This window comes from Protopterus annectens, chromosome 5.part0 (genome assembly GCF_019279795.1).
Source record: "Protopterus annectens isolate FY-2018-M chromosome 5.part0, PAN1.0, whole genome shotgun sequence".
NCBI classification, from domain to species: Eukaryota; Metazoa; Chordata; order Ceratodontiformes; family Protopteridae; genus Protopterus; species Protopterus annectens.
The window spans coordinates 1,824,349,708-1,824,376,121 of NC_056735.1; the positions used below are offsets into that span (position 1 = coordinate 1,824,349,708).

A 26,414-nucleotide genomic window follows, 5' to 3' on the forward strand; every position below is an offset into this window, starting at 1 on the left:
TGAGTAAATATGATTGGATGTGTTCAATAGCTCTTCAGAATGTGAACTATTACTTCAAAATGGAAAGTGCAATCCAGGAGATTCCTTCACTTCTATCTGAGGGCAAGCCATTTTCAGTTCAGAGCCCTGCCCTTTGCCTTCACCATAGCCAAAGGTTGTTCACCAAATACATGGCGGTGATCACACCTCATCTCAAACTGCAAGGAGTCCATGTGTTCTCTTATTTAGATGATTAGCTCTTCACTGCTCCTACCAGGCCTCTTCTAGTCTGGGTCATAAACTAGCTACTTCAACTTTTCTCCTTCCTAGGCATCATGATAAATCATGACAAATCAAAGTCCACACCAGTTCAAGTGCTGGAGTTCATAGGAGCTCACCTGGACATGGCAGTACAGTTAGCAAGACTGCCACAGAATAGACTATCCACCTTGATGACTCAAGCCTTACAGCAACTTTTACACCAGACATCTAGTCCTACAACATCTGGTGTCAATGAAAGCTTTCATTACCTTGGTTCCCATGGCATGACATTATTTGAGAGTCTTATAGTGGATGCTAGCAGCTCAATGCTCTTTCAGACATCAGCCCATGTCCTTTCCAATTCATGTATCAAAACTTTGCAGAACATAGCAGATTCAGTCATGGGTAGATGCTCAAGGGTGATGCTTTGTTTCTCTCCTGCCCAAGGCCATGGTGACCAGAGAAGCTGCCAGCCTGGAGTAGTGGGGGGCATTACATGGGGAGGATGATCCAAGGTACATGGTCCCTGACAGAGGTCAATCTTCACATCAACATCTTAGAGATGAGGGAAGTCCTCCTAGCACTGCAAGTCTTTCAGAATGCCCCTCCCCAGGTGTGAGTTCTATCCAGACAGACAACATGACGGTAGTCTCGTACATCAACAAGCAAGAGAGAACAAGTTCATACCCACTGTGTCAAGAAGTGATGACAGTTTGGCAATGGGCGATGCCAACATATCCCTTTCTAATAGCAAAGTACAGACAAGGGAAATCCTGTGTTTTAGCAAGCAGACTGAGCAGAACTCTGCTATTGCTTCATGAGTGGTCTCTCAACCCAACAGTGGTGTCATGAATCTGTCACCAGTGGTGCCAACCTTGCTGCAATCTTTTCACTTCTCCCATCAACTTAACATGCAACAGGTGTTTTGTCCTAATTTCCTCGACTGGGAATCACTGAGGGACACTTTAGTTCACAATTTGCCCTCTAGTCTTCTGTATGCTTACACACCTGCTCCTCTAATTCCCAAATTCCTACAGAAAGCATCTCAGTGGCACACCAGAGTCATCCTCGTTGCCTCTTTCTGGCTTTGACAAATGTCATTCCTCTTTCTTTGGCCTCACCTGGTGCACCCCCCATTGGTGCTGGACCAGAATCCAGATCTCCTGGCACACCCATCTGATATGCCCCATCAGGACTTTCAGGCCCTGAAACCATGATGGCTTGTCAGTCCAGGCTTTCCCCCCAAGTAGTTCACATTCTTACTTCATCTCAAAACCCTTCCACTAGGAAAATATAGAAGAGTAAATCTCTATTTGGGCCTCTGAGAGAAAAATAGGCCTTTTTAGGTACCCATTCCTGCAATTTTGGAATTATTAGCTTCTGTTTTCTACAATGGAACCAGTTATTTGAACATGAAAGTTCAGCTAGCAGCTATTTTCGTGGGTGAGCATCACTCTTCTCTGGCTTCTCTCAAATTGTGCCAAGCCTTCCTGAAGGGTACCTTCCTCCTTCAGCCTTCTACTAAGGATCCCACTCCCATGTATGAACCTCACTATTTTGCTGCAGACTTTAACACAACCCCCTTTTGAACCTGCTGCCAAAGTTGATTTAAAATTTCTTTCATGGAAAACTGTCTTCATGGTAACCATTCCTTCTGCTAGATGAGTGTCTGAAATTTAAGCTTTGTCTTGCCAGCCACCATATATTATTTTTTACAAAGATAACTTCTTTACGAACAAATCCTTCTTTTTTTACCTAAAGTAGCTTCAGAAGCCACCTTCAATCAAAGCATATATCTACCAGCATTCTTTCCAAATTTGTCACATAAAGGTAAATACATGTTACACTTACTATATGTATATAAGCAGCTATGTTTCCATCTTCATTGAACCAAACCCTTTAAAAAGGCAAACCAACTGTTTGTATCCTTCTCAAAAGCTAAAATGGGAGAAGCAGTTTCTAAGGTCATCTTAGCTAGATGGCTAACTACCTGCATTTCTCAAATTTCCAAGGCAAACATCTATACCTACCAAGACTATCGAGAGCACATTCAATAAGGTCAGTCTTTGCTTCTTTGGCTTTCTTTTCTAGGACCTCCGTTGATGACATTTATGCTGCTGCTATATAGTGTAAGATTCATACTTTTATTTCTCACTACAAATTGGGCATGGTCTAAGAGTCATACTTATTTCTCACTTCAAATTGGATCTGATTTCCAGAGATAAGGCTGCCTTCAGTTCAGCCATCCTCTGGAACATCCTTCCATGATACCACCTTGGAGATGTACGTAGCTGGGTACTCTGTACCATTCATTGAGGAATGAATGGAAAAGACAATATCATATACAAAAGTTAAGTATTCACCATAATGATAGATCTGTGTTGTCTGTTTCCACCCTTCATCAGCTCCCCTGTCTCTATCCCCCTTCCAATTCTTGGAAGTTTTTCCATATTTAAAACTTCTGTTATGACTCTATAACCTGTCTTTTGGGCAGGAATTTTTGCTCTTACAGCTCCAGAGCAGAATTTCGCTACACATTAATTGTTCTTTCTTTATGTCACCAGGATTGATACATATATATTCTATTTTATTGCTTTCCTGTAAACTGTAGGCAAACTAGATCTGAGATAATGTTAGGGACAGGTGGGGATTATGGGAAGGGAAGTAGCCTGAACTAATGATCCAAATATTTAGTACAGTTGCTAAAGTTGGATCTGAAACTCATTCATTGAGGAAGGATGGAAACAGACAACACAGATCTATTCTTATGATGAGTACATAACTTTCATTTTTGGGTGCCAAAGCCTTCAGAGTTTTCATACAGTAGGAGATGAAAAAATACATGTCCAGACTGTGGCAAAAAACAAACAAAAAATAAGGGGAGGGGACTGGCTATTGTAATAGTGATCGTTCGAACATCTACTGTTATGGTACGCTTACTTACACAACTGTAATATGTTCATCATTATGATCATTGCTGCAGTAGCCTAAGCTAAATGAGTAGATTACCATAGCTTAGAAGGATTGGGAGGAGGAAGAATGAAGGTCCAGGACCCCCTGGAGAAATGTTCTTACAAAGCCTATCCCCAAGAACTGTTGAAGGAATCTAGTTTATAGTGATTTGTGAAAGTGTGCACACAGGACCAAGTTGCTTCTTCTAGAATACTTCTAGATTTGAACCCTTTCCCAAAAAGCCATAGGTGAAGCCAAAGCCCTGGTACTGTGAGCCTTGACCCTGTCTGGAATAGTTTTGTAGCGGTGGATATAACAAAAAGCTAACAGCACTAGGCAACCATTTAGAAATAGTCTATTTTGATACAGGTTGTCCTTTTGTCTTACCTTCACAAGAACTGAACAACTGATCAGAAGCTCTGAAAGATTTTGTTCTGTCAAGATAGTACTTGAGTTGTCTATGGTCATCCACTGTATGGAGTATCCTCTCTCCCTCACTTCTAGGTTTTGAAAGAAGACATGGAGATGGATAGTTTGGCTTTAAGTAAACTCACATACCACTTTAGGTATAAAGGGAGGATTCATTCTCAAAAAAAAATTCTTTGTGAAAATGAGATAAGGTTGACCCACTATAAGAGCATGCAACACAGATACCCTTATTGCAGAGGTCAGAGCATTGAGTAAGATTGTTTTGCATTGAGTCAGCCTGATGACCTGGTTCAAATGGAGAAAGTACTAGTTTTTCTAACATAAAATTAAGATCCTAAGGAAGAGCCACCAGTTTTCTAGGAGTCTTTTTATTTGGAACCCCTTTCAAAAATATTTTTGACATGCAATTGCATTGAAAGAGGGAGATCCATGGGAAGACTTACTGAAATGGCCAACAAATGAACCTCGACTGAAGAGTAAGACAGACTACAGGGTAGAAACTCACATAAATACTGTAAAACCATAGAATCACTTCCCCTGAATGGGTACTGGTTCCTTTACTAGCACCAACTAGAAAACCTTTTCCATTTGCCAATATAAAATTTTCTATTAGCAGGCTTTCTTGCCTCCATTAATACTTCCCGCATGTCCTCAGAAAAAACGGTGCCTAAAAAGTATTAAAAGCCTATCATCCAGGCAGCCAATTAAAGTGGTTTGGGGGTGGGATATACCAGACACCCATGGTCTTGTGTGCGTAAATCCACCCTGTGAGGAAACTTGGGGTAATTGCCCCTGACCATTTACAGAAGAAGGAGAATCACTATTGCCTGAGCCAGAAGAAAGCTACCACGATGATGGAAATCAATTGAAAGGGCTGAAAAGTATACAGGAACATTCCTGAACAAGGAAAAGAAAATAACTTCTTTCAAGGAGCCCTACAGCAGAATTTTACAGTTGATTGTTTAGAGTGGTGGCAAAGAAATCTACTTGAGGTTATCCTAACAGATGGATCAATTCTTAAAAGACTCCATGATTCAATTTCCAATTGTGAGGGCCAGTCCTGGTCCTGCTTAGCTTGACTACCACATAGTTTTGTTCTGACAGGATGTAAGATGCCTATACAGTGAGATTGTGCTATAAAAATATATACCACACTAACATAGCTACCCTACACAGGGGATAAGATCTGTTTGCCTCTTGCTAGTTTGTGTACCACATCCCTGTGGTGTTGTCTGTAAACATTTGAAGAAGTATGGGGGACCACAGATGATTCTAAGAGTTGACAGTATTTATAAGAACTAACATCTCTTTTATGGTGATTTGCTTTGGTATATCTTTTATTTTCTTTTATAAAGATCCTGCACTTTTATGCCCTTTTATACTCTCCTCAAGCAAAGTCTGAGGTGCTGGTAATGACTGTCTTGTGTTGGCGCAGGAAGGGACAATTAGAGACCTAGATTCAGACAAATTTGTAATCTCCACCACACAGTCTCCCACTTTATAAATCCTAAAACTGGAATTTGAAAAAAAATTAATGGGTGTAGATGCTGGGACCATAGAGATTTCAGATACTATTGTATCTTTCTCATGTTGAATCTTGCAAGAGGTATTATGAGAATCAGGGAAGCCATGAGATCCAGAATCCTGAGGAATTCCCTTGGTGAGTCTGAATGGAAAACCCCAGAAATAGATCTAAAGGCAGATCTATTTTTTTCCTGTGGGGAAAAAAAGCTTTTTGTACTGATGTGTCTAGCATGAACCTCATAAAACAATCTAGTGAGAAGGAGTCAGAAAAAACTTATGAATGTTCTCTTGGAATCCTAGCCTATATAGGAGATATCTTACCAAAGATAGAAATTTCTGACACTTTGAAAAAGTCTCTACAAAGATAAGTAAGTCATCTAAATAAAGAAAGATGTGGATACCCTGCAGTTTGCAAGCTTTCAAAGGAGCTATCCATTTTGTGAGCACTCTGAAAATAACCCACAGGATAAGACAGAGAAATGCTAATGTGATCTAGACACCCTTAAGAAACACTTGACATATGGATGAATAGGGAAGTAATGGCATACATCTTTTAAATGTATAGTCACTATGTAACTCAAATGAGGCAGAAAGGGTAATGAGTTATTAAGTGACAGAAGTGTGAACTTCGGCACTATCACAAAGTGGTTCAGGAAGGAACAATCCAGAACTGGTCTCCAGGAATCCTCTTTCTTTGGAACCAGAAACATCCCTAAATAATATTCCTCTCCTAAAAGAGGAGGAGGAGTAACATTTTGTATTACCCCCTGACACAGCATGTGCTGTAAGACAGGAGGAAAGACAAGTGATAATTCTAGTCTGATGGGTGAGGAGGAATTCCTCTGGAAAGGATGGAGAGCCTCCCACTGCCATCTGTAGCCGTAATGGATCACATTTGGAATTTATTTGTCTGAAACACTCAGTTGCCAAATACAGAAAATGAGGCTCAGACTTTCTGGGAGGATTACGGGACTTCCAGGGTGGGGGTGGATGGGGGTAAAAGCTCCACATATAGTCATTCTGACTTATTAGACTGTCCTTTGTTTTGGAGGGGTTACTCTTTTCTTTCTGGATCTCCACTGACACTGTGTTTTAAATGTCTGCTTAGCAGCGTTTTGCTAGGACAGTTTATTTTGCTTTTTGCTAAAGATATATAAGAGAGTACAATATCCTTTGGAAAACTTTAAAAAGGAGGGCTGAAATATCTGAGAGATTCCTTGAATCAGCTTTCCTCTCATCACACATTTTAATGGCTTTGTAGCAGAAGGTCCAAAAACTAGTTCTCTATCCAAGGGAGAAATCAACATTTTGTTCTGAGAATGCATCCAGGCAAACCTGCTCAAAACAGTTCCAGTGGCAGTAGCCCTGGAAGTGTCATCCACAGAGTTACAAATACATTTTAAACAATGTTTAATGACTTGGAAAACAGAAGAATTCAAATTACACAAAGCAGGTTTCTCTTCACAATAAGAAACTGAAGCCAAACCATTTTTCATGTTTAGCAATTAGGATAAACTTTAACATAAGAGCCTGACAAATGATCATTCTAAAAACTAAAGTTGCAGAAGCACATACTTTCCTCCAAACTTATCAAAAACCTTCCCATCCTTGCCAGAAGAATAGGGATTTGAATTAACAACATGGTCAACAGTAGATGGAGTTACTAAGGTGATAGCTGCTGGGTTAGGTCTAGAATCAGTGTGTACAAACTTAAACGAGTCAGGAAATTTATATAGTCTATATGCTTTTTAGGGATAGATTGTAACTAAATGATCCTCCCAGGCAGAAAGAACTAGAGGAATACGTGAAGGTTCTGAAAACTCCAGTTGTAACAAATCATAATATTTTCAGAGGGATTGAGAAACCTCACTATTTTCCCACTGAAAAAAAAAATGGGAGAGAAAGAGAATCCTTTACAGAGACAGTTAGACAGCACAGTTTCTTCAGAATCTGAGTCGGAAATCTTAGGAGAGAAACCTACAACTGTTCCTTCACATTCCCCTCAGGTTCAGTCTCTTGGATTTCCTCAGGGAAGGAGGAATCTCTTACCAGAAACAATCTTAAAAGAAGGGTCAGGCACCTGCACAAGACCCAGAGTTAATCCTAATAAATTACTCCTGCCCAGAGTAACTGAAACAGGGGAGGACATATGTTTAGTTTTCTGTTTCTTTTTGACAAGAATTTCTGAAGACAGGCCAAGAATTGCTAGCAGCAACCTCTCTAGGGATTTTCCCTGCCCCTTCTCCCAGCACCAGCAAACGCGCCTTTCCCTTGCTGGTAAGCTGCCGGCTTCTGTATTGAAAGTTCAGCTTCCCAAATGCTCAAAGCTTACAAGATCAAGCCAAATGCTTGAATCTTGTAAGCTCAGGGGAAAAAACACCTATTTTTGCAGGGGCAAACCCTTCTGCACTCCCCACACCCCTGCTACTTATATATTCCATCTCTGAGATCGCACCACAGTGGGGAAATGAACAATACCCCAATCTCATCTGTGCTGTGATCCCACACAAATCAGGTTCCAGAAAAAAAGAAACACAGTTTCATTTCTTTTTGCTGATTCAAGGTTACACAAATCAAGCATTTGAGCTCAATCTTGTAAGTGTTGAGCATGTGGGAATTCAACCTTTTCAGATGCAGAAGACTTGTCTAACTTTCAGTCCATGATGGCTCTAAGAACTACACCAGATGAAGCCAAAGAAAAAGATGAGTGCTCCGAGGAACCCACTTTAGCCACAGAAGAGACTCACACCTGTGGTTCAGGCAGACCTACCAGCCTTCCTCAGTGGCAAATGCTGCCTAAGAATTTTTCTTTTTGTGACTGGAAGAAGATGCTACTGAGGAACTAGTACGTTGTTCAATGGTCAAGCCAAAATTTATGCCTGATTCCCTGGAAAGCTTAGCAGCAATTGTTGGTAAATCAAGTAAGATTTAAAAAGTAGATTTTTCTCCAACAAAACACAGTAAAAACCTTTATCTACACTTGTGATGACCAAAGATTGTGAACAAACCTCACCCGGGCCTTCTTTGTGACCAAAGGCAGGCATTCTTCAAAATCTTACCTGCTGCCATCCCATCCTGGCATTCCACTTAGGAAAGTCATCCCCCAAATCTTCTAAAAAACTTTGTTAATTTTAAAACCTTTTTTCCAAGGAAAATACAAGTGTGCACATTGGCCTTAATGAAGGCCATGTAGTATTCCTCGGTCTTTATAATGACAGATGTCATTGAGAATCTTGAAAGGGTATGTTTATGTTTCATTGCCTTATGAATACTGTATAAAGTGATAAAGTTTATTTTTTAAATAAATGCCATTATGCCCAATATTTTCATGCACTACAAGTTACACTCTTTTCAGTGAGTTCTTAGTATGGGGCATAACTTAGATATTCACTGAGTAATTCTAGCTTGTTCATTAACTTTGTGATCTATTTGAAATACAGAAAGTTATCCAACAAAAGTTAGTTCAGCTATCCCCAAGTACTGCCTCTGCCTGTCTCTTTCATTGGTACTGTGCATCCATGAAGTCCTTAGCTATTGAATTATTCACACTGCATTATTTATTGCTGTTGTTTTCTGTGTATTTGGACTACTTATTAGATTTGTTTAATAATTTAGGGAGCTTAAACCTTTTACTCCAAGTTATGTTTAACATAGACAGATAGCCGTCAGATACCTTTCATAAGGACTCCCAGCAACCATCTACTCATCAGTCCAGATAATATCAAAGGCAGATGAAAAATGTACTTCCAGCAGCTTTCAAATGAAGAAAACCATAGAGAAGCTGTATTATGTCATGCACAGCCTAACATAAATGAGGAAGAAGGACCTATCCTAGAAGTGTGACCAGTACTATGGAAAATTAATTCAGGGAAACAGCAAGTGCAGATTAGGTAATGGTAGATATGATCAAGGTGTTGGATAAGTTAGGGGAGAAGTGACTCCTGAGGGTACTCTTCATGGTATGGGGAGAAAGACATGTCTCAGATGACTACAGAACAGGCATTATAGTGTCACTGCATAATAACATAGGCGACTTTCATAACTGAGGCAGTACAGAGATATCAACCTCCTTTCATGCTGCCCAAAAATGCCGGAAAGGAGTGACTGATAAATGAATAAGTAGAGCAGTAGAATGTAAGATGTGAGATGAGCAATTTGTATTCAGATCAGGATGCAACACAAGTTTCTGATCTTTGCAGTGAAACAGATTATGAAGAAGAAACAGGAGATGAGGAAAAAGTGTAACTGGGCATTCCTAGACTTGTAGACAGTGTATGAAAACTGATTTGGGCAGTCCTGTAATGATCCAAACAGAAGAAACATCACAAGGATTAGTGAAGGCTATGCACAAGGACACAATCACACAAGTATGAACAGTGTTAATACTCACAAAACAATTCTCTGTGGGAGGGAGTATGCATCAGGGTTTAACTCTGAGCACACCACTGTTCATACTAGAAATGGTCTACTATATAGGTTCATAGATTAGTACTAGGCTAACTGCCCTTTTGGACCATTTGAAGCCTAGCCAATTACCCCATGTGAGAATCAAACCCTGTACCTTGTGTCTTTAAGGTAAACACCTTAACCATTATGTCAGCAAACAGGTTGGGGGGGGGATTATCAAAGCTGCTGTATACAGATGATGTGGCACTACAAGCGGAATGAAAAAAATCACCAGGGAATTCCAAACCAGTGAATATTCAAAGATTAATAATGTAAACTTCCAAGACCAACTCTTTATCGATGTTTAAAACACACACCATTTTAATACTATTTCAGATCAGTTTAATTCACTAACAAGCAATTATAACACAACCCTAAATTTTAAAGTAACTGGACAAAAAAATCCATACATTACATAATTTTAAATTTAAACATATGAAAGAAATTTATATAATTCATAACTCATCACGTTATAGTTGAAGTACAGGTTTGATACTAGCAACTGTATTTAGACCTGACTATACATCTGCTAATAAAATAATTAATATTTTATATTCTGCTAGCTTTACACATAAAATAATATCTCTACCACTCATTTCTCTAAAAATTCTCTGTATTACTCTAATTTTAAACTCATGATCATCCCCTATTTCATTAATATGTTTATACAATGCATCAGTATTAACTTTTCTTCAAATCTCTGAATGATGCTCTCATGTTCTTTCTTTAAGTTTTCTATTACTTTTGACAACATAAAAGCAAACACATTTCATAGAGGTGTCTAGACAGATAATATTTTCAGATGAACATGTCACAAAACATTTGACATTAAATCTTTGACCTGTATGATTATTATAGTATAATTCTTTAAGTGGATCTTTGAGGGACATCATTATTAAATATTGGAGAAGTTTGGTAATTTTCCTAAGACTGCTCAATTGGTGGGACCTTATCTTAAGTTTGTTTATAGTAAAGCAAGCACTATAAAAATATTTTTGACCATTATAAATTTGATGCTGTAAAACATAAAAAAATAAAAATACATGCAGCACTACTAGGTCCAGGTCCTGTAGACAATGCAGGTTTATATCACTTGATACCTGTTCGTATGTTAGTGGTTATGGTACCACAAATAGTAATGACAGATAAAACTGTGGTACTTCTGGTATTGTTTACTTAGCTGTATGTGTTACTTGCTAAACATTTTATGTTGGGAAAACTGAGACGGTGCTAAGAAAGTGCTTTTATGAGCATGATTATAATATTCAGAGTTGGGATGCCAGCAATGCTCGTAGTAAACATGCTTTAGTATGTTATAATTTTCATATATTTTATTTTTCAATGTTAGAAAAAGTCAGATATAACCCTACAGGGAATTTATGGGAGAAGAGGTTAGAATATTGTGAATTTATGTGGCAATTATGATTGGGTGAGCCTGCAGGGTTATAATAAAACAATTAAGAGAGGGTGTATATGAAGGTCTTGTTTAACAAATGTATGTAGATATATTATTGCCAATTAACATGTGTGCGGAGCCACTAACATACCATATCTATGGGTGGAATTCACAGTCAGTTTGCATACTATGCAGTGAGTACTTCCACAGATAGTGGCCAAGTGCTGGGCATGACAATGTACATTAGAATTTGTATGTATATGATTGCATAATGAGATGCAAATGAAGGCAATTACCCATTTGAGGCAGTAATGATATGGAAATGTATACTTTTAAAATAGTGTATCAATTCACAGTTGTTTCTGGAAGATCTTATGAGTCAGAAATGATATGCAAATGTACACACTCAAAACAGTCTATCAGTTTATAGCTGTATCTGGAAGATCTTGCACACCAGTCTGCAGACCTCTACACAGATTAGTGCAGGTGGCAAATACCTGCATTGCAAATAGCAAAAATACTTGGAATCATGGCAGGAATTGATCAGCAGCACATACTATTACTTAGCATTGCCACATCTCATGCAGTAGCACTAAGTAATGGATGGCAGCAATGGCAAAAGTAAAATCAGCAGACACTCTATCATGACCTACCTGACCAACAGATAATTAACTGATTTCATTTGGATCAAAACATAGAAAAGAACCAGGTAGATACATGAGAAATTTACAAGAATTTGTGGCCTATGGAACCCAAGGCATGCATAGCAAAAACTGTCTTAGCTCCTGGGCCAACTAAGACATCTGATGCAGTTGGACACCCCTGAATGGGTGCCTTATGGTGGGAGTATTCACATCTGATACAATACACTCAGCTGCTCATTCTCTATGGGGATGGTTCACACTCAGGCTCTTTCAGTCATGGGTTCATCTGTGTGTTTGCCTATATGGTCATCCTGTATGAAGGGTACAAGTCCATCCAAGATGGAGACAGTGCCACTGTTATCTGCTGACCATAAGTTCATTGTTTTTTACGAGGACAATGACCACTAGGAGCCTTACAATTCCAGTCATGCACTCCAAACCCATTTGGATACTGAGTATCATGGCCATCTATGTGGTATGATAGAGGGGATGTAACTAAAGGATTCATTGGGGGGGGGGTTAGTTAGGATAGTTACTTTTTCCTATTGATGGCCTCTGTTGATTTCCCATCCAGTTGTCAAGATTTCATTTGAATAGGGTCAAGCAGGAACTCTGTTTTACATGGATGGGGAGTCTACCACATGGCACAGGGATCCTTTGGGACAAATATCTCTCTCTAGCGCATTCTATTTATGTCACAAGTGAAATTCAGGTCCCTAGAGCTAGTGTTTCTGGCGCTGTTTGTTTTGCATATATGCAGCAATTCATCAGGGCTGGGTTTGAGGAAGCCCTGTAAGCCAGACAATGATCCCTCTCAGCAGCCTGTAGGAGACTGAATACAGAGGAAGAGCCATTAGATGGTCAGTGAAGGACTAGGTATTTATGCCATGAGTTCTCATGGTGAAAAACGTTTGTAAGCACTCCAACTGCTGCAAGTGTCTGGTTAGGTACATGAAAAATGAGGCATTGCACTCAATGACAGGTTTGATAAGGGCCGAGTAGAGTGGTTTGGTAACTTCCTTGGACCTGGACGTCATACCCTTACCTATAATTTGGGTGACATGGAATAATTTTGTTACTGTCTTAGGTACATATTGGTCAAAGGTCAGAGTGCTCCCTACATATATTCACAGATTTCTTACTACTGAGTCAAGTCTTAGGGATGTTTTACCGATGTAGTAATTAACTTGGGTTGACAGTTTCTCAAAGGGCAGTATAATGCATTTTTTGGTATTGACATTTAGGTCATGGCTTTGTCAACAGTCATTTGTCTGTGTTAAACCCTCTTGCAAGTTGTTGGTTTCTTGAGGGGATTCTATAATAGCTCCAAATTCACAGTCAGCTGTGAACTTGGTGAGCCAGAGGCCTTGAACATTAACCTTGACTTCTGAGAAGATAGATGCCAAACAGAAGCAGGTGCAGCACAAAGCCTTGGGATACTCCGCTGGTAACTTGTCTCTCAGTGGAGGTGGTCTCAATGATCCTGACTTTTTACATCCAGTGAGTTATGTAGGAATTTATGTCTACCTCAGAGAGCTTGTCAACAATGCTTAAGTGACGTATTATATTGAATGCCTTGGCCAGGTCAATATACCACAATATGCACTGATTTACCCTCGTCCATTGCCTTGGTGATCTTCTGAAAGAAGTCTACCAGGTTAAGTAGGCATGACCTTCCCTTAACAAAGCCACATTGGGATGGGTCCAGTGTCTGTATGTTGTCATTGTCCTTGTTTATCATTTCCACTATAATTCACTTCATGCCTTTACATATTAGGCCCATTGGACTGATGGGTCTGTAGTTCCCTGGACCATTTGATAGTCTGCCCTTGTGGAGGGTAATGCCTGTTGTGGTCCTTCACTCACATGGTATATAGCATGTTTCCAGGCTGTAGTTGAAGAGCACCTGAAGTAGTCCTGATAGGTCATGTTTTAGACTATTCAGGAGGCAACCAAGAATGCTGTCAGAACCCACAAAGGCAGTGTTCTTGGCTTTAGCGAGTGCTGCCAGCACCTAGTCCCTGCTAATAGATGGAGGAAGTGTGTTGGTGGGGATTTCACTCAGTGGAGCTGGAGGGGTGGGGGGTGGGGATGAAGTTTGAGCTAAATTTATCAGCCAATAGATTTGCTTATGTCACCCTGATTGGTGAAGGTAGTACCATTCACCACCAGTTCAGCATACTGCTGTGTGTTGCCTTTAAGATTCTGGAAATATTCTTAGCTTGTGAGGCTATCCTGACCTTGTAGTTGGCCTTGTTGTACATAATTACACCTCTTAGTTTCTTGTTTAGTTGTATACGACAGCACTTATCTTTAAGGGATTTGCTCTTCATGATTTTGGTCATGAGTTATTTTTATTATTATTATTATTACATATCTTGTTTAGGTGAGGATTTCACCAGTGTGGTTTGTTTTTAGTGTTTGTTTTGGGTTTACTTATGGTAGGCATGGTAGCCTCTCTGCAACTATTCACATTTGTGGGGACTCTGAATAATTCGGCATATATTGCTATGGTCTTGGCGTTGGGGGAGCCTTGACTTTTGACCAACTATAGAATGCACTTTGCCTTAGAATAGTTCTTGACTTACTGGTTTAGCTTGGTTTTCAGGTTGAGTATCAGATCCAGTATAGCTGAGCCTCTGGTTGCAGCATGCGCTATATGTTCTGGGGTGTTTGTGTTAATAAAGTCCAGGAAGAGTTATGCCTGTGAGTTTAAGGCAGTGCAAACTTCCCAGTCTAAAGAGGAGTGGTTAAAGTCACCCATGAACATACATGTCAGCTGTCCAGATTTTCACAGAATGTCCACACTTTTAACTCAGATTTTCGGTCCATTCCTTATATTTGCAATTTCCTGGGAAATCACTGAAGATTGAAATCATTAAATAATGACATTAATTTGAGTTTCAGACTTCATATCCTTCAGAAAATGTATGCTAATTCAAAACCTATTATTCTATCAACTTTCTAAGTTTATAACAGCGATACTTAAAGTCTGTCCCTACTTTGGGACCTTTGCCCTACATTATGTTTGCCTGCGAATGGGGTGTTTGGTTGGATGGTGAGTGCCTCTAGTAGGTTTAGGTAAATGTCATGAGGTAAATGCTCTAGGGGCATTGATGATGACCTGCAACTATCCATGATATGGTGAGGGACCTTATATATAGTAACTTGCACATGTATAAGATCCATAGTATCATCCTGTTTAACCAACCTGGAGGTATGTTTTTTGCCAATGTAGATGGAGAAGCCTCCACCTTTGGTCCCAGTCTGTGCTGTTGGTCTAAATGTTTGAAAGGCACTGTAGACTTGCACTGCCAGAGTATTTTCTATGGCTTTAAACAAAGTCTCAGTTATGGCACAGATGTCTACATTCTTCAGTGTGAGGAAGGCTTGAAGGGTGTAGAGTTTTTGTTTAGGTTCCTAGCATTGAGCAGAAACATCTTTAGGTTGCTTGGAGACTTTTTCTCTATGACTATAAGGGGGTGAATAAAGTTTTAGTCAATATCCAAAAGCCTAGGGGGAACAGGTGCAGCCCTTCCTTGGCAAAGCAATGCAACCTGTTGCTCATGTCCTCTCATGTTGATTAATATTGGACTTCCCTGGAGTGACACCAGAAACTAAGACAATTATTAGAATCAATCAATTTACATTCATACTATGGTGTCATCCATGGTGAAAGTAGAATGCTGCTCAATGCAAGGCTTGTACTTGTCTTGTGGCACATAGACTGAGAGATCCAGTATGTCTCTTTTCATATAGTCCAGTGAGGTACATCTCAGGTAATTTAGACTACATGGATTATGACAGAATCATATTGGTACCTGGGGTGCATTGACTTGAGAGCGTGCATAATTTTGGGGATTCTGTTTCCAGATAGCAACTAACCGTTACCTTCTCCTTATCTAACCAGGTGAGTGGGGCATCTGTGTGTCTCACAATGGAATCTTCAAGGACATGAGTATTAGGTAAAGCATATACTTGCCTTATAGGCTTTGCTCTTGGGATATCATTAGGTGTAAGCCTATGTGAGATGTTTGGTGTTTCTTTTGGTGTGTGTTTTAGTGATTCCTGAAGACCAGTGTTGCCATTAGATCTTTGAGATTTTGGAATGTTTCTTTTACGCACTTCAGGATAAGACGATCCGTGTGTGTGTGTGTGTGTGTGTGTGTGTGTGTGTGTGTGTGTGTGTGTGTGTGTGTGGTGAGAAGTATGTGTGAGGGATGCAGTGTGGTTATTCTTGACAACCTCATTTGTATGTCAGATTTTTGCATTCAAGAAAGTTGTGTATTTATATCTCTTGCATACTGTGTTATTTTCTTTAATAATTAACTGGTTATCTGTGAACATGAGACAATTGTTACATTGCCTTAGGATGCCCAAATCTACCAATCTGGCCTCAAGATATTAGAAAATTGCATATCCATGTTTTCCAGTCCTGTAATAGGGTGAGCTGTTTAGGATTAAGAATTGGGTTTCAACAGGGGTATCCTAGGGTAGTTTCTTCAGTTAAGGGCAAGATGTTATAAAGTGCTAGGATATAGTAGTCCTATTCTATATGCAAACTAGTTTCTAGGGTTAAGGGCAAGATATTGTATAGTGCTAAGCTATGGTAGTACTAAATGATGCACAAGCCATCTGCTCTAAGCTTAATTTCATGCAATGTCATGCATTTTAAAAGATTTCAGACCTAATCCTAACATTATAGGAAAATGTTACTGTTCTGGCATGTGCTACTATACAGGGCACTGCTAACTACTGCTGTGTTGTGGCAGCTCTGTTCAAACTCTTCTGATTTGTAGCATAGAGAAGAAAAAGCTTGAAAACTGACTTCTATGCCTTCTAGCCAATAAATGACCACAATCTGAGCTTCCTGGAATGCTCCCAGCTCAGTGGGACTAGGTAAACACCTTCTACCACAAAATAAATGATCCTAGAATTTCTTAATGTAGAAGCACAACAAAAATAGTTCTCAAGTGCAGATTAAGCAATAAACTACCAAACAACTAAGTAAGTAAGTAAATTAGATGCCCTTGAGATGAAATTGACTCATGGCGACTCTATGGGTAGGCCCCATAGGATTCTTGTTCTCATAGCATATTATAGAAGTAGATTGCCACTGGTCTTTCCTTTGCACAGATACTGCTGTTACCCAGTTGTGCCCCCAACCCATTTTTAAACCCAAGTCTACCATATGGTAATCCTGTGCCTTAACCTCTGTAGTATAAATCTGGGCAAACCAAACAACTAAGACCTTGGCTAATTTGCTGTTCTTCAAGGTAATCTGGTGGAAAACAGAACTAGCAAAATGCCAGCAAATAGACGAATGGTGATTTTTGAAACAAAATTAGATAAATGCTTTAGAAAATGCTCAAAAACAGAGGCTACTGCTGCATAAAGCAAGTACAAGTGCAGTAAATCAAGAAAATATTCTCATCTTAGCATGGATGGCTCTAGATGCAACTGCAACACCTGCAAAGCATTGCAGAGCTCTGTTTAAGTGAGCACAGGGTCTTGCAAACTCTCTTGATTCATAGCAGAGAAAAAAAGCTTGAAAACTGACTCCTATGCCATGTAGCCAATAAATAACCACACTTTGAACTCCTTGGTGTACGTCTCAACTCAGAGAGAGCAGGTAAGCATCTTCTGCCACAAGATGGATGATTCTGGAATTTCTTAGTGTAAAAGCACAGCAAAAGTAGCTCTCAAGTGCAGATAAAACAACTACCAAGCAACCAGCTCTTCGGCTAATTTGATCTTCTGCAAAGCAATCTGGAGGTAAATAGAACTAGAAAAAGCCAACAAAGAAATGAAGATTTTTGCCACAAAAATTAAATAAATGCTTTAAAATGCCCCAAAACAGTAGCTATCATTGTATAAAGCAATTACAAGTGCAGTAAATCAGAAAATATTCTTATCTTAGCCTGGATGGCTTTGAATGCAGTTGAAACACTTGAAAAGCATTGTCCAGCTCTGTTTAAATGATTTGTCCTTAAGTATTCCAGCATTCTCATTAGCCTCATTACAGTATTGACATGAGCCATTTATTCTTCCACAGTATCAAGATGTCTAACTATGACACCAGCCTGCCCATAAATACACAGCATACAAGAGACTAAAATGAACATGATTACCTTTGCTGCAAATGTACCCATGAGGTATGTAAGCCAATGATGTTAACGCAACAAACATTATCTACCCTGCCAGCATACTTTTATTGATGTTCATTTGACAACACATATACAGTAGGACATTGTGGTCAGCCTACATTCTGTATGCGCACTAATGGTAAGCAGACAATTGTTGTGTTTATTACTAACCTGAGGCACATGAGCCATCCCAGCAGTGATAGCCACACCCCAGGGATTACTAATGTATCTGTTTCCCCACTCTAGGGCAAGAGAAACTTCTCAATCCTCAATCAGTTTGGTTATACCTTGGGGGTCAGCCACTGTGGTGGACTTCATGAATGCTGTATTTTGTGTCTTGACATGACTGATCATGTTTGCAATTTACCTATGAAATGGCTGTAGTGTGGGATTATTCCCACTCATAGCACCAGTGCCATGGAGCAGTGCCTGATACATCTACTTCTGCAGCAGCTACTCAGCTCCCCCACTCTGCAAGAGGAATTACCCATGGTTCCTCGGTGCCTGCAAGAAAACTTAATTTTCTGTAGTGCTGAAGTTATCTGTCCTTTGCCATTCACCATGTCTGCAGAAATAATGACACCTGTGGAAAAAAGGAAACATAGCTTTATAGTCTACACTGATGAGAATGGTTAAGATGAGACCTATACATGCGGCGGTAGTATAGAGTACTATACTAAGCATGAAGGAAATGTGGTGGTGTGATGCTCACCACTACTACCAATATGTGATGTCCCCACAGTGAGCCAGTAATCAAGGAGCCTGAATCCTAACCACTGACAATGGAGAGGGATGTGCACTTGGAAAACAAATGGATAGACTCAGTATTTGCAGATGCAGACCTCTCTGCATCAAGTACAGTTTCCCTTAAGAGCACACAGGGAACACAATCAGACCAGGGGCTGGATGTCTCTATATCTGTCTCCCTCCAGGTCCCCAGTAAGACTCCCCACTGGTACAGCGTCCTCAGCCGAGTGTCCAATCCAAGTCTTCCAGCACCCTCTCTGTGAACTCAGTGCTTCATCCCTGCCCAAAGTAGCTGACACACACACACACACACACACACACACACACACACACACACACACACACACACACACACACACTCTTTTAAGATTTAATTTTCACACATGCACACACACACACACACACACACACACACACACACACACACACACACACACACACACACACACACACACACCTTGAAAAGGCTGGCACAGGTTTAGTAGCTATGTCCCCTTCTGCCAGTTTCCAAAGATAGTTGCATGGCAGTGGCTACTTCTGCTAGTGTCTATTGTGCATGAGAACAAAAACAGATTTAATAATGCGATGTATTATTTCTTTCTTATTTCAGAATATTGACATGTTTGTAAAACAGTATTTTAGCTCTGCTTAATCTGCAAAATCTCTGTTTCACGTGACCCGAGTATGTGAACTTTTCCATGTAAATATAAAAACAGATGAAATAAATGTATAACACTTGTAGCTGGGATATAAAGCGTAATTTATTGCTTTTCTTGTGTCAGGAAAATATAATTTATTCTGTATAATTAGGTAACATAATGGTTGGGAGTCATGAAGAATAAAAGCCAACAAATGTAATTACAAGACTCTTCAAAAGAAAACAGTCATTAGTATTCAAATGGGATACTTTTCCATTTTATGTGGGGATCTAATTACGGAAAAATATTACTGTTTAGATAGACTTTCTTCTATTATCTGAAAAAACAAAGTGGTTTAATCTGATGTAACCCCATGATCTTCTGAAGGGAACATAATGATAAATTGAGATGACAATATCTGCATCTGAAACAGGTACAAATTCCATCAGTCTTTACTTGAGAGATCTTGGTGACCATGTCAATAAAGATTTGCTGCTTGAATTTTGCCTTATTTAACTTTAGTAACATAGAATGCTTAGGTTCATTTCCTCTTCAGTGAGAGATGTCTAGGGTATTTATTTAGCTGAAGGTCAGATTCTTCTTTAAGAATTCTGTTCTGTGCATCTGACTGTTATTTTTACATTCTCTCTGCATTGTCGTGATGCCTGCATAAGTTTATTTATGCAGCATTATATATTATCTCTGAAGGAGGACATTATTTTGCAGTGGAGGTTTCCGAAGTTGTGGTGTGTGCCTCTATTTAATGAGATTGCTTGACCATAATGCCAGTGAGATATTAGTTTTTATAATTTATATTTGGCTAAATCAAGAGTGGTCAGGTCGCTGGTGTATCTCTAAATGCATTTAGAGTGACGAGAGTACTACCATGCTGGGAAAAACATTGTGAAGAAATGGAGACCTCTACCAGTTTTCCCTGGGAATTGTGTGTGTCTGTGTATGTGTGTAAATACTGATTTTTCTGAAATGTAATTACCATGGAAATGGGGTACTGGAAGGCACTAATTCACAGAGATAGTGGAAAAAAGGGCCCAGGGAGCTAAGCTAAAGACTCAGTGCAGAAAATGGTCAGTTTTGTAGTTCTAGTTTGGGTGTAGATATTGGAAGTTCATAGCCATGACAACAGTGCATATTCCCTTTATGCTCTTAGAGCTGTGTTGTATTTGCTGAATTGTTATTAAATCACACGTGTGCACTTTTTTCATTTCTTTATTTTTTTTTGTTTTACTTTAATCTGTTAGCTACCAGTGGCATGACTCAATATACTGTCCCTCTGGTCGTCAGCATACCTATATAATTTAGTGCAGTAGAGCCAAGGATTGGAGTACTCATATAACTATGTGATACACTGGTTGCCATGGCTGGTGGTGTTCAATTCAACCCCTGTCCTCTTGTACCAGCCTGGTCCATTGCATATTGATGGCAGAAGTGCCATCCATCACATTGTCCATTGAAGAGTACATGCTTGATGTGTGAAAGAGACTTTACCTTCTTCACAACCAGTTCAGGCAGTAGCTACTGAGGCTAATGACAGTCCTTTTTAGAAAATAGATGCCTGCTATGACTGACCAAGTCAGAAAAAAAGGGAGACACAATCACCTGTGATATTGCTACACTGAAGGGCTCTGGCAGTGGAAACCAGATTTTTAGGCCACAGTGCCTTGACTGATTTTGTCATAGTTGTAGCTAACTCTGTTGGTACCTGTGCAAACTTACAGTCAGCACCCCCTCTCAACCAAAACAAAGTTGGGGATAAAAGAAAAAAAATCCAACTTCCTCTGTAGTTGAAAACTCTCCAATATGACTGTGGCAAGAAGCTACACATGCTCTTAGCTGCATACACACTGAACAGAAGCCATTTAAGCTGCTGAGAATTGACTCCCAACAACACTGCACTCATGCACATTGGTGCATGTGCCACTGATGTGTAGAGATTGATCGGCAGCTCATCTACAGTCAGTCACACCCTCTAACAGCTTGCACCTGGGGCAGCTATCCCCTTCACCCTACCCTAGCTACAGCTCTGGGTATTGTACATGTATTTTTATTGTAAACATTTTTAATTTTTTGGGAAGTATTGTCACTGTCTTGTACAAATGAGGTCTGCACACTGTAGAACAGTCTGTCATGTCTAATTGAAATCTGTGGTGGGGTACTGTATTGAACCCACATATGTAAAAGTTGTAGAGATGCATTTTAGGGTGCCAATATGCTAACTACTCTGTTAGCCTGTGTCTTAGGATAACTTTTCTGTGTTTAACTGTATGCTTGTATAAATGAGGTATGTACCTATCAGTCTTCTAGACAACAGGGTAAGGGATATAGGTGTGGGACTTTGGGTTGTACATGTTGTACTGACAACTTTCCCCTCCACTGGTTACAGATCACTGATGTGCACCATTCTCTTTTAGCATGTGCACAACAGAATTGAAATTGCGTTGGCTTGCCAGAGGAGATGGTAAAGACTGAAAGGAAGGCAAAGTTGATATGTTATACTGTAATATTTTCACCTGTAGATATAACAGTAATACTATTGTTGCATTCTTCTCAGTTGTTTCTACTCTGTAGATTCAGAAGACCATAATGCTGAACAGAAACCTCAGTCAAAGCCCATCCTTGTTGATGCAGCAGCTGAAAAGAATATTGGGGATAGTGGTACCTCACCAGTGGTGTGTGATGACCCCTTGAAGCAGGTAACACCATCCTATGGATTGCCCAGCCACAGCCATAACAGTTGGTGGAGTCTGTGGTTGAGAGGGAGCTGAATGTATGCCTTGGCAATATCGATCATCCCCTGGAGTAAATAGCAGATTAACTTGCTTAGTGACCCAACTATCCCTAACCACTGTGCCACTGAGGAGGATGAAACCTGCCCATGCAACCAGACACATTGCTCTAGCAATCTTCAGTTAGTTTCCCTCAGCGATGGGTGGCAGCCTGCATACTGCCCCCACCCCACCCTATCCACATCCACCCCATTTGTACAGTTTTATGTAGGTATGGTTTCCCCTGCACACTTATTTGTCCCTCTTTCCTTCCTTTATCTCCTGTGATTCTTTCCCCTCATTCCCATCTATATAAGTAAAGGAAAGTCTACCCCCACAAAAAATTACCCTACCATCCCCTCCCCCATCCTACACTCTCCTATAACTTGTCTGTTTATGTATTCTTCTGTTTGCTAAGTCCTAAATTTTCCTGTATAACCCTTTTCCTCCCCAGTTTATGAATCATAAGGGTGGCCAGTGGTTTATTTATTTATTTGTTTTATTTATTTTCCTTTATTTACTGTGAAAGTCTGACTGGGATAAGCCCCTTTTCAGCAGAGGCCTGGCGAGAAAAGGTCTAAATTTCCTCCATTTGTACAAAAAATGATCTATGCACTATGTGGGTCATACACCATGTTTAAGTGAACACACATTTGCAGAACATCCATCATGACGTAAGTTGCACATTACAGATTTTTTTATAGTCTAACTTGTTTTAATTGCATATGCTCAAAATTTCAACATTTCAGTGTATATGTTTATCTTAGAATATTATTACAACTATATAAGGGCATAATCCTAGGAATTCAGTAGGATATATAACAGAGCTCAGGAAATAGGAGTCCGAATTTGTAATTACAGGTGTATATCATTTATGCATATAAGGAATTATAAATGATAATATAGAGGATTATGAGTGGGTTGCCAATTCTAACAGACTTCTTATGTGTTTGAGTCATGGATGCCAAGAAATTCACCTTGAGAGCAAAGCTTGAGAGGTGAATCTTAGCATCCATGTCAAGAACATAGAATATCAGGTTAGGATTGATGACCCAATCCTAGTTCATTGTAATGCATGGACCTTTATCTGCTCCATATACTACTCGTTATGAAAAAAAATGCTAAGTGTTTGCTAGCTTTCAAAGCCATAAAGCACTCAGAGAGCACTGTCAGAAAGGCAGCGTAACCCAGTCCATTACATTTACACTTGCCTTCCATGCCTCTCAGCTGTCCAGATTTTTGCCTCATAAGTTTGATCTGTTCCTCATAAAGTCCACAGCTTTCAGACAAATTATTGAGTTTTGAAGATAGTAAATAATGACATACATTTTAGGTTTCAGACTTTGTATCCTTCAGAAAATGCAGGCAAACATACATCATGTTATTCTATTAACTTTCTAACTTTATAACAGCAAGTCAGGACTCATTACCAATGGATAGCAGGTAGAAACAAATCTTTTACTCTGCTGCTGTCATTGGTGGTCAGTACTTTCAGATTTTACTGACTAGCCTGAGACCCGACCTTAACAACTTAAGTAGGGGGTGCTTAATATTTGTTAAGGCCGGATCTCGCGCCACTGTAGCACTTAACTGATTTGTCTTTTTATGAATATCAGAGCACAATCACTGCACTTCATGCACTAAACAAACTGTTAAGTGCTTACCTTTGGTTGAGCTTGGTGAACGATCAGGATGCAATGAAACAGGTGTTGTTTGCAAGGAAGTTTCATCTTTTTGGCTCTGAAAATTGGTTTCTGTTGTAATACAGTTATCATCATGTTTTACAATCCAAAGCCTTGATTCTAAATAATTAAAGGAAAGAAAATGAATAATTTTTAATTAGCTGTGAGTTTAGAAGAGAACTTTATTAAATCAATGTTATTTTTCAAATTATAAGGAAGTATTTGTCTTTTTGCTCAAGTTTTTAATGTGTCTAAACAGCTGTAATAATTTAATACCTGCAAATACTTTGATGTTTTTGGAATCAGTCACAAAAATCATGACAATCTATTGACTGTGATATTTAAACATTAATATTTCCACAAAATGCATTTGCATTAATCCGTGTTTGGTTATTTAAATGTAATTTTAGTTTAGGAATAGAGTTTCATTCTTACGTTAGCATAATGTCCCATAATTAAGCTACCGAAAGTACTTCCTTAGGCACTAATCTCAGTTCAGCAATGGATGAAATGAAGTGAGTGTAAATGATACATCATCATATATGAAATGTGTAAGGTTAGAGTATGCAAAAGCTGAAGTGATAACAGATTCACTTGTAAGAGAGAATTAAAACTTTTTGAAAGAGAGAATAGTAATCTGTTCAATTTAATACAGGATGAAAAAGCATGAGGTGAATATGTCTATAAGAGGGGAGGGAGGTAACTACAATGTGAGTGGTAAAGGAGGGAGACAAGCAAAGCAGTATTAAGGCACCACATAACTTCAAGCAACACAGTTCAGCAGAAAAGAATAACATTGTTTATTGCAGATAACACACATACCCAGGAGACAAGGCAGTCATGATCTTGTCTAGCTAAATATAAAAAGCTTCATTCTTTTATATTATTTTAAACTCAAAGCAACTATATTGTAACTATTTTTAAAGTTTTTATTGGATTTTCAATTTGTAAAATAATCACAACAATATTTACAGTCAGAGATTTGTGAACATAAATGAAAAAAAAAAAAAATCAACTAAACCTCACACACAAAGCAAACAAAAAAAAACTCAACTATTTACATGAGTGTCCATTAACCATCACATCATTCAAGTTATTATACATTACATTAAATCTAAAATGCAGTTATTTTTTTTGTCAAGCAGATCTCCAAGTTTTGTCCATGCATTGTAGCAGGAGATAATCTTCATTGTTCTTGACTTGTAATGATTTGCAGGTGACAGACTTCAGTTGCAATATTTATAAATTCTTTGAAGGAGAGTGTAGATTTGTTCTTCCAGTTCTGAGAACAATATTGTAACTATTAAACTGCAGCCACTGACCAATCAAAAATGAACTGTTTTGCATTATTTTTGCTAGCTAAGGATCTCCCGACTCTCTGTCTGTACCTTTCCTTATTAGGAACAAGTTCCAGATTTCATAATAAAACTTTCTACTAGCTATGTTGGCACTTTTTATGTTTGCAGGAAATAGATAATCAAAAGCAGACCAAAACTATTAGGAATCCATCTTGAAATAAAATGCGCTGCAAAATAAAATATTCATTAAACACTTCTTTTTCTTTTGCATTCTCCCTTCATAGTAGGGAGAGGTGAAAACTGAAATAGATTGGCAGAAGGAAGGTTGAGGTAAAGGAAGACAGAAAGTATTGCATTGTCAAATAGGAGAAGAAAGGAGGCTGATAATAATGATGGTAACTGATATAAAGCATTATGATCAGGTTGGCAATCACAACCAGTTTGTTATGTATCTGGGAAATGGATTTCAGGAATTTCACATTGAGAGTGAAGCTTGAGTGATACATTTCTTACAATCGTTTTTGTTCTTGAGGTGAAATTTTTGTAACACTAAAATTATAATCTGAGTGCCTATCATAATTGCTTGTAATACACAAAGAGTCTTAGTTGCCATTTAAAAAAATAGGTGGGGTATGCTTTAAAAGCTGTAACACACCATGCTGTGACATAAACAGCAGTCAGAAGTAAAGTGTACCTCTAATAAGCCAGCAGCTTTAAAATCTATCTGTAGGTTTCTAATGCAGTTCTGTTATTGCTGTTATCTGTATGGTAGTGCAAGGTTTGCTGTTAGCAGTGTTCATATGTAAGAACTTCTCTATATTAAGCTTGTTATAGCTAGGATATTACATATGAAGCTTGCTACAACAAAGTTATTTTTCAGTTAAAGAACAGAATCATCATTCTTCATATTGTAATATATGAAGTGCAATGAATATGTTCTGAAGTCAAGAAAAAATAACTTTATTATAGCATACCTCTCAACCTCTCAGAGCAAGAAATCTGGACAAAGCCATAAATAAAAGTGGGACAAAGGCGCTATAATAGGACAATTTTTAAATATTGCTCTTACAGACTTAGACAGTTGATAGAATAACAAGTTTTGCATTAGTGTCTGAAACTCAAATGTATGTCATTATTTTCTAACTTTAATCTTTAATTATTTGCCACTAATTTGCCAGGAAACCATGATTTTATAAAAAAATGGACCAAAAGTATGAGGCAAAAATCTGGACATTCTGTGAAAAACTGTAAAGTTGAGAGGTATGTATTATAGTGATGTTCATAGACAGGAACATAACTATGACAAGATTATTAGATTATTAGACAAGATTATTATATTGAGATTCTTACAATTGAATCTTGATGTTATAAATAAGTAAATGGTCATATAACTTAGTGGCCTTAGAATATCTATGAATCTATGAAAAATATAAGCGGTCTCAAAATTCTTAGCAGGATAGACTGTCAATTCTATCTCCATACTCAGCTT

At 38.8% G+C, this 26,414-nt stretch overlaps 1 protein-coding gene across 1 annotated transcript in view; it reads right to left on the minus strand.

Annotated features, from left to right (window-relative positions):
• The window catches only part of LOC122801924 (T-cell surface antigen CD2-like), a 380,436-nt gene that overhangs the window by 27,371 nt on the left and 326,651 nt on the right, over positions 1–26,414 (minus strand). The window contains exon 5 of the mRNA XM_044071652.1: positions 23,610–23,747. Within this exon, the coding sequence (XP_043927587.1) occupies positions 23,610–23,747 (138 nt within the window). The remainder of the gene's footprint in view (positions 1–23,609; positions 23,748–26,414) is intronic.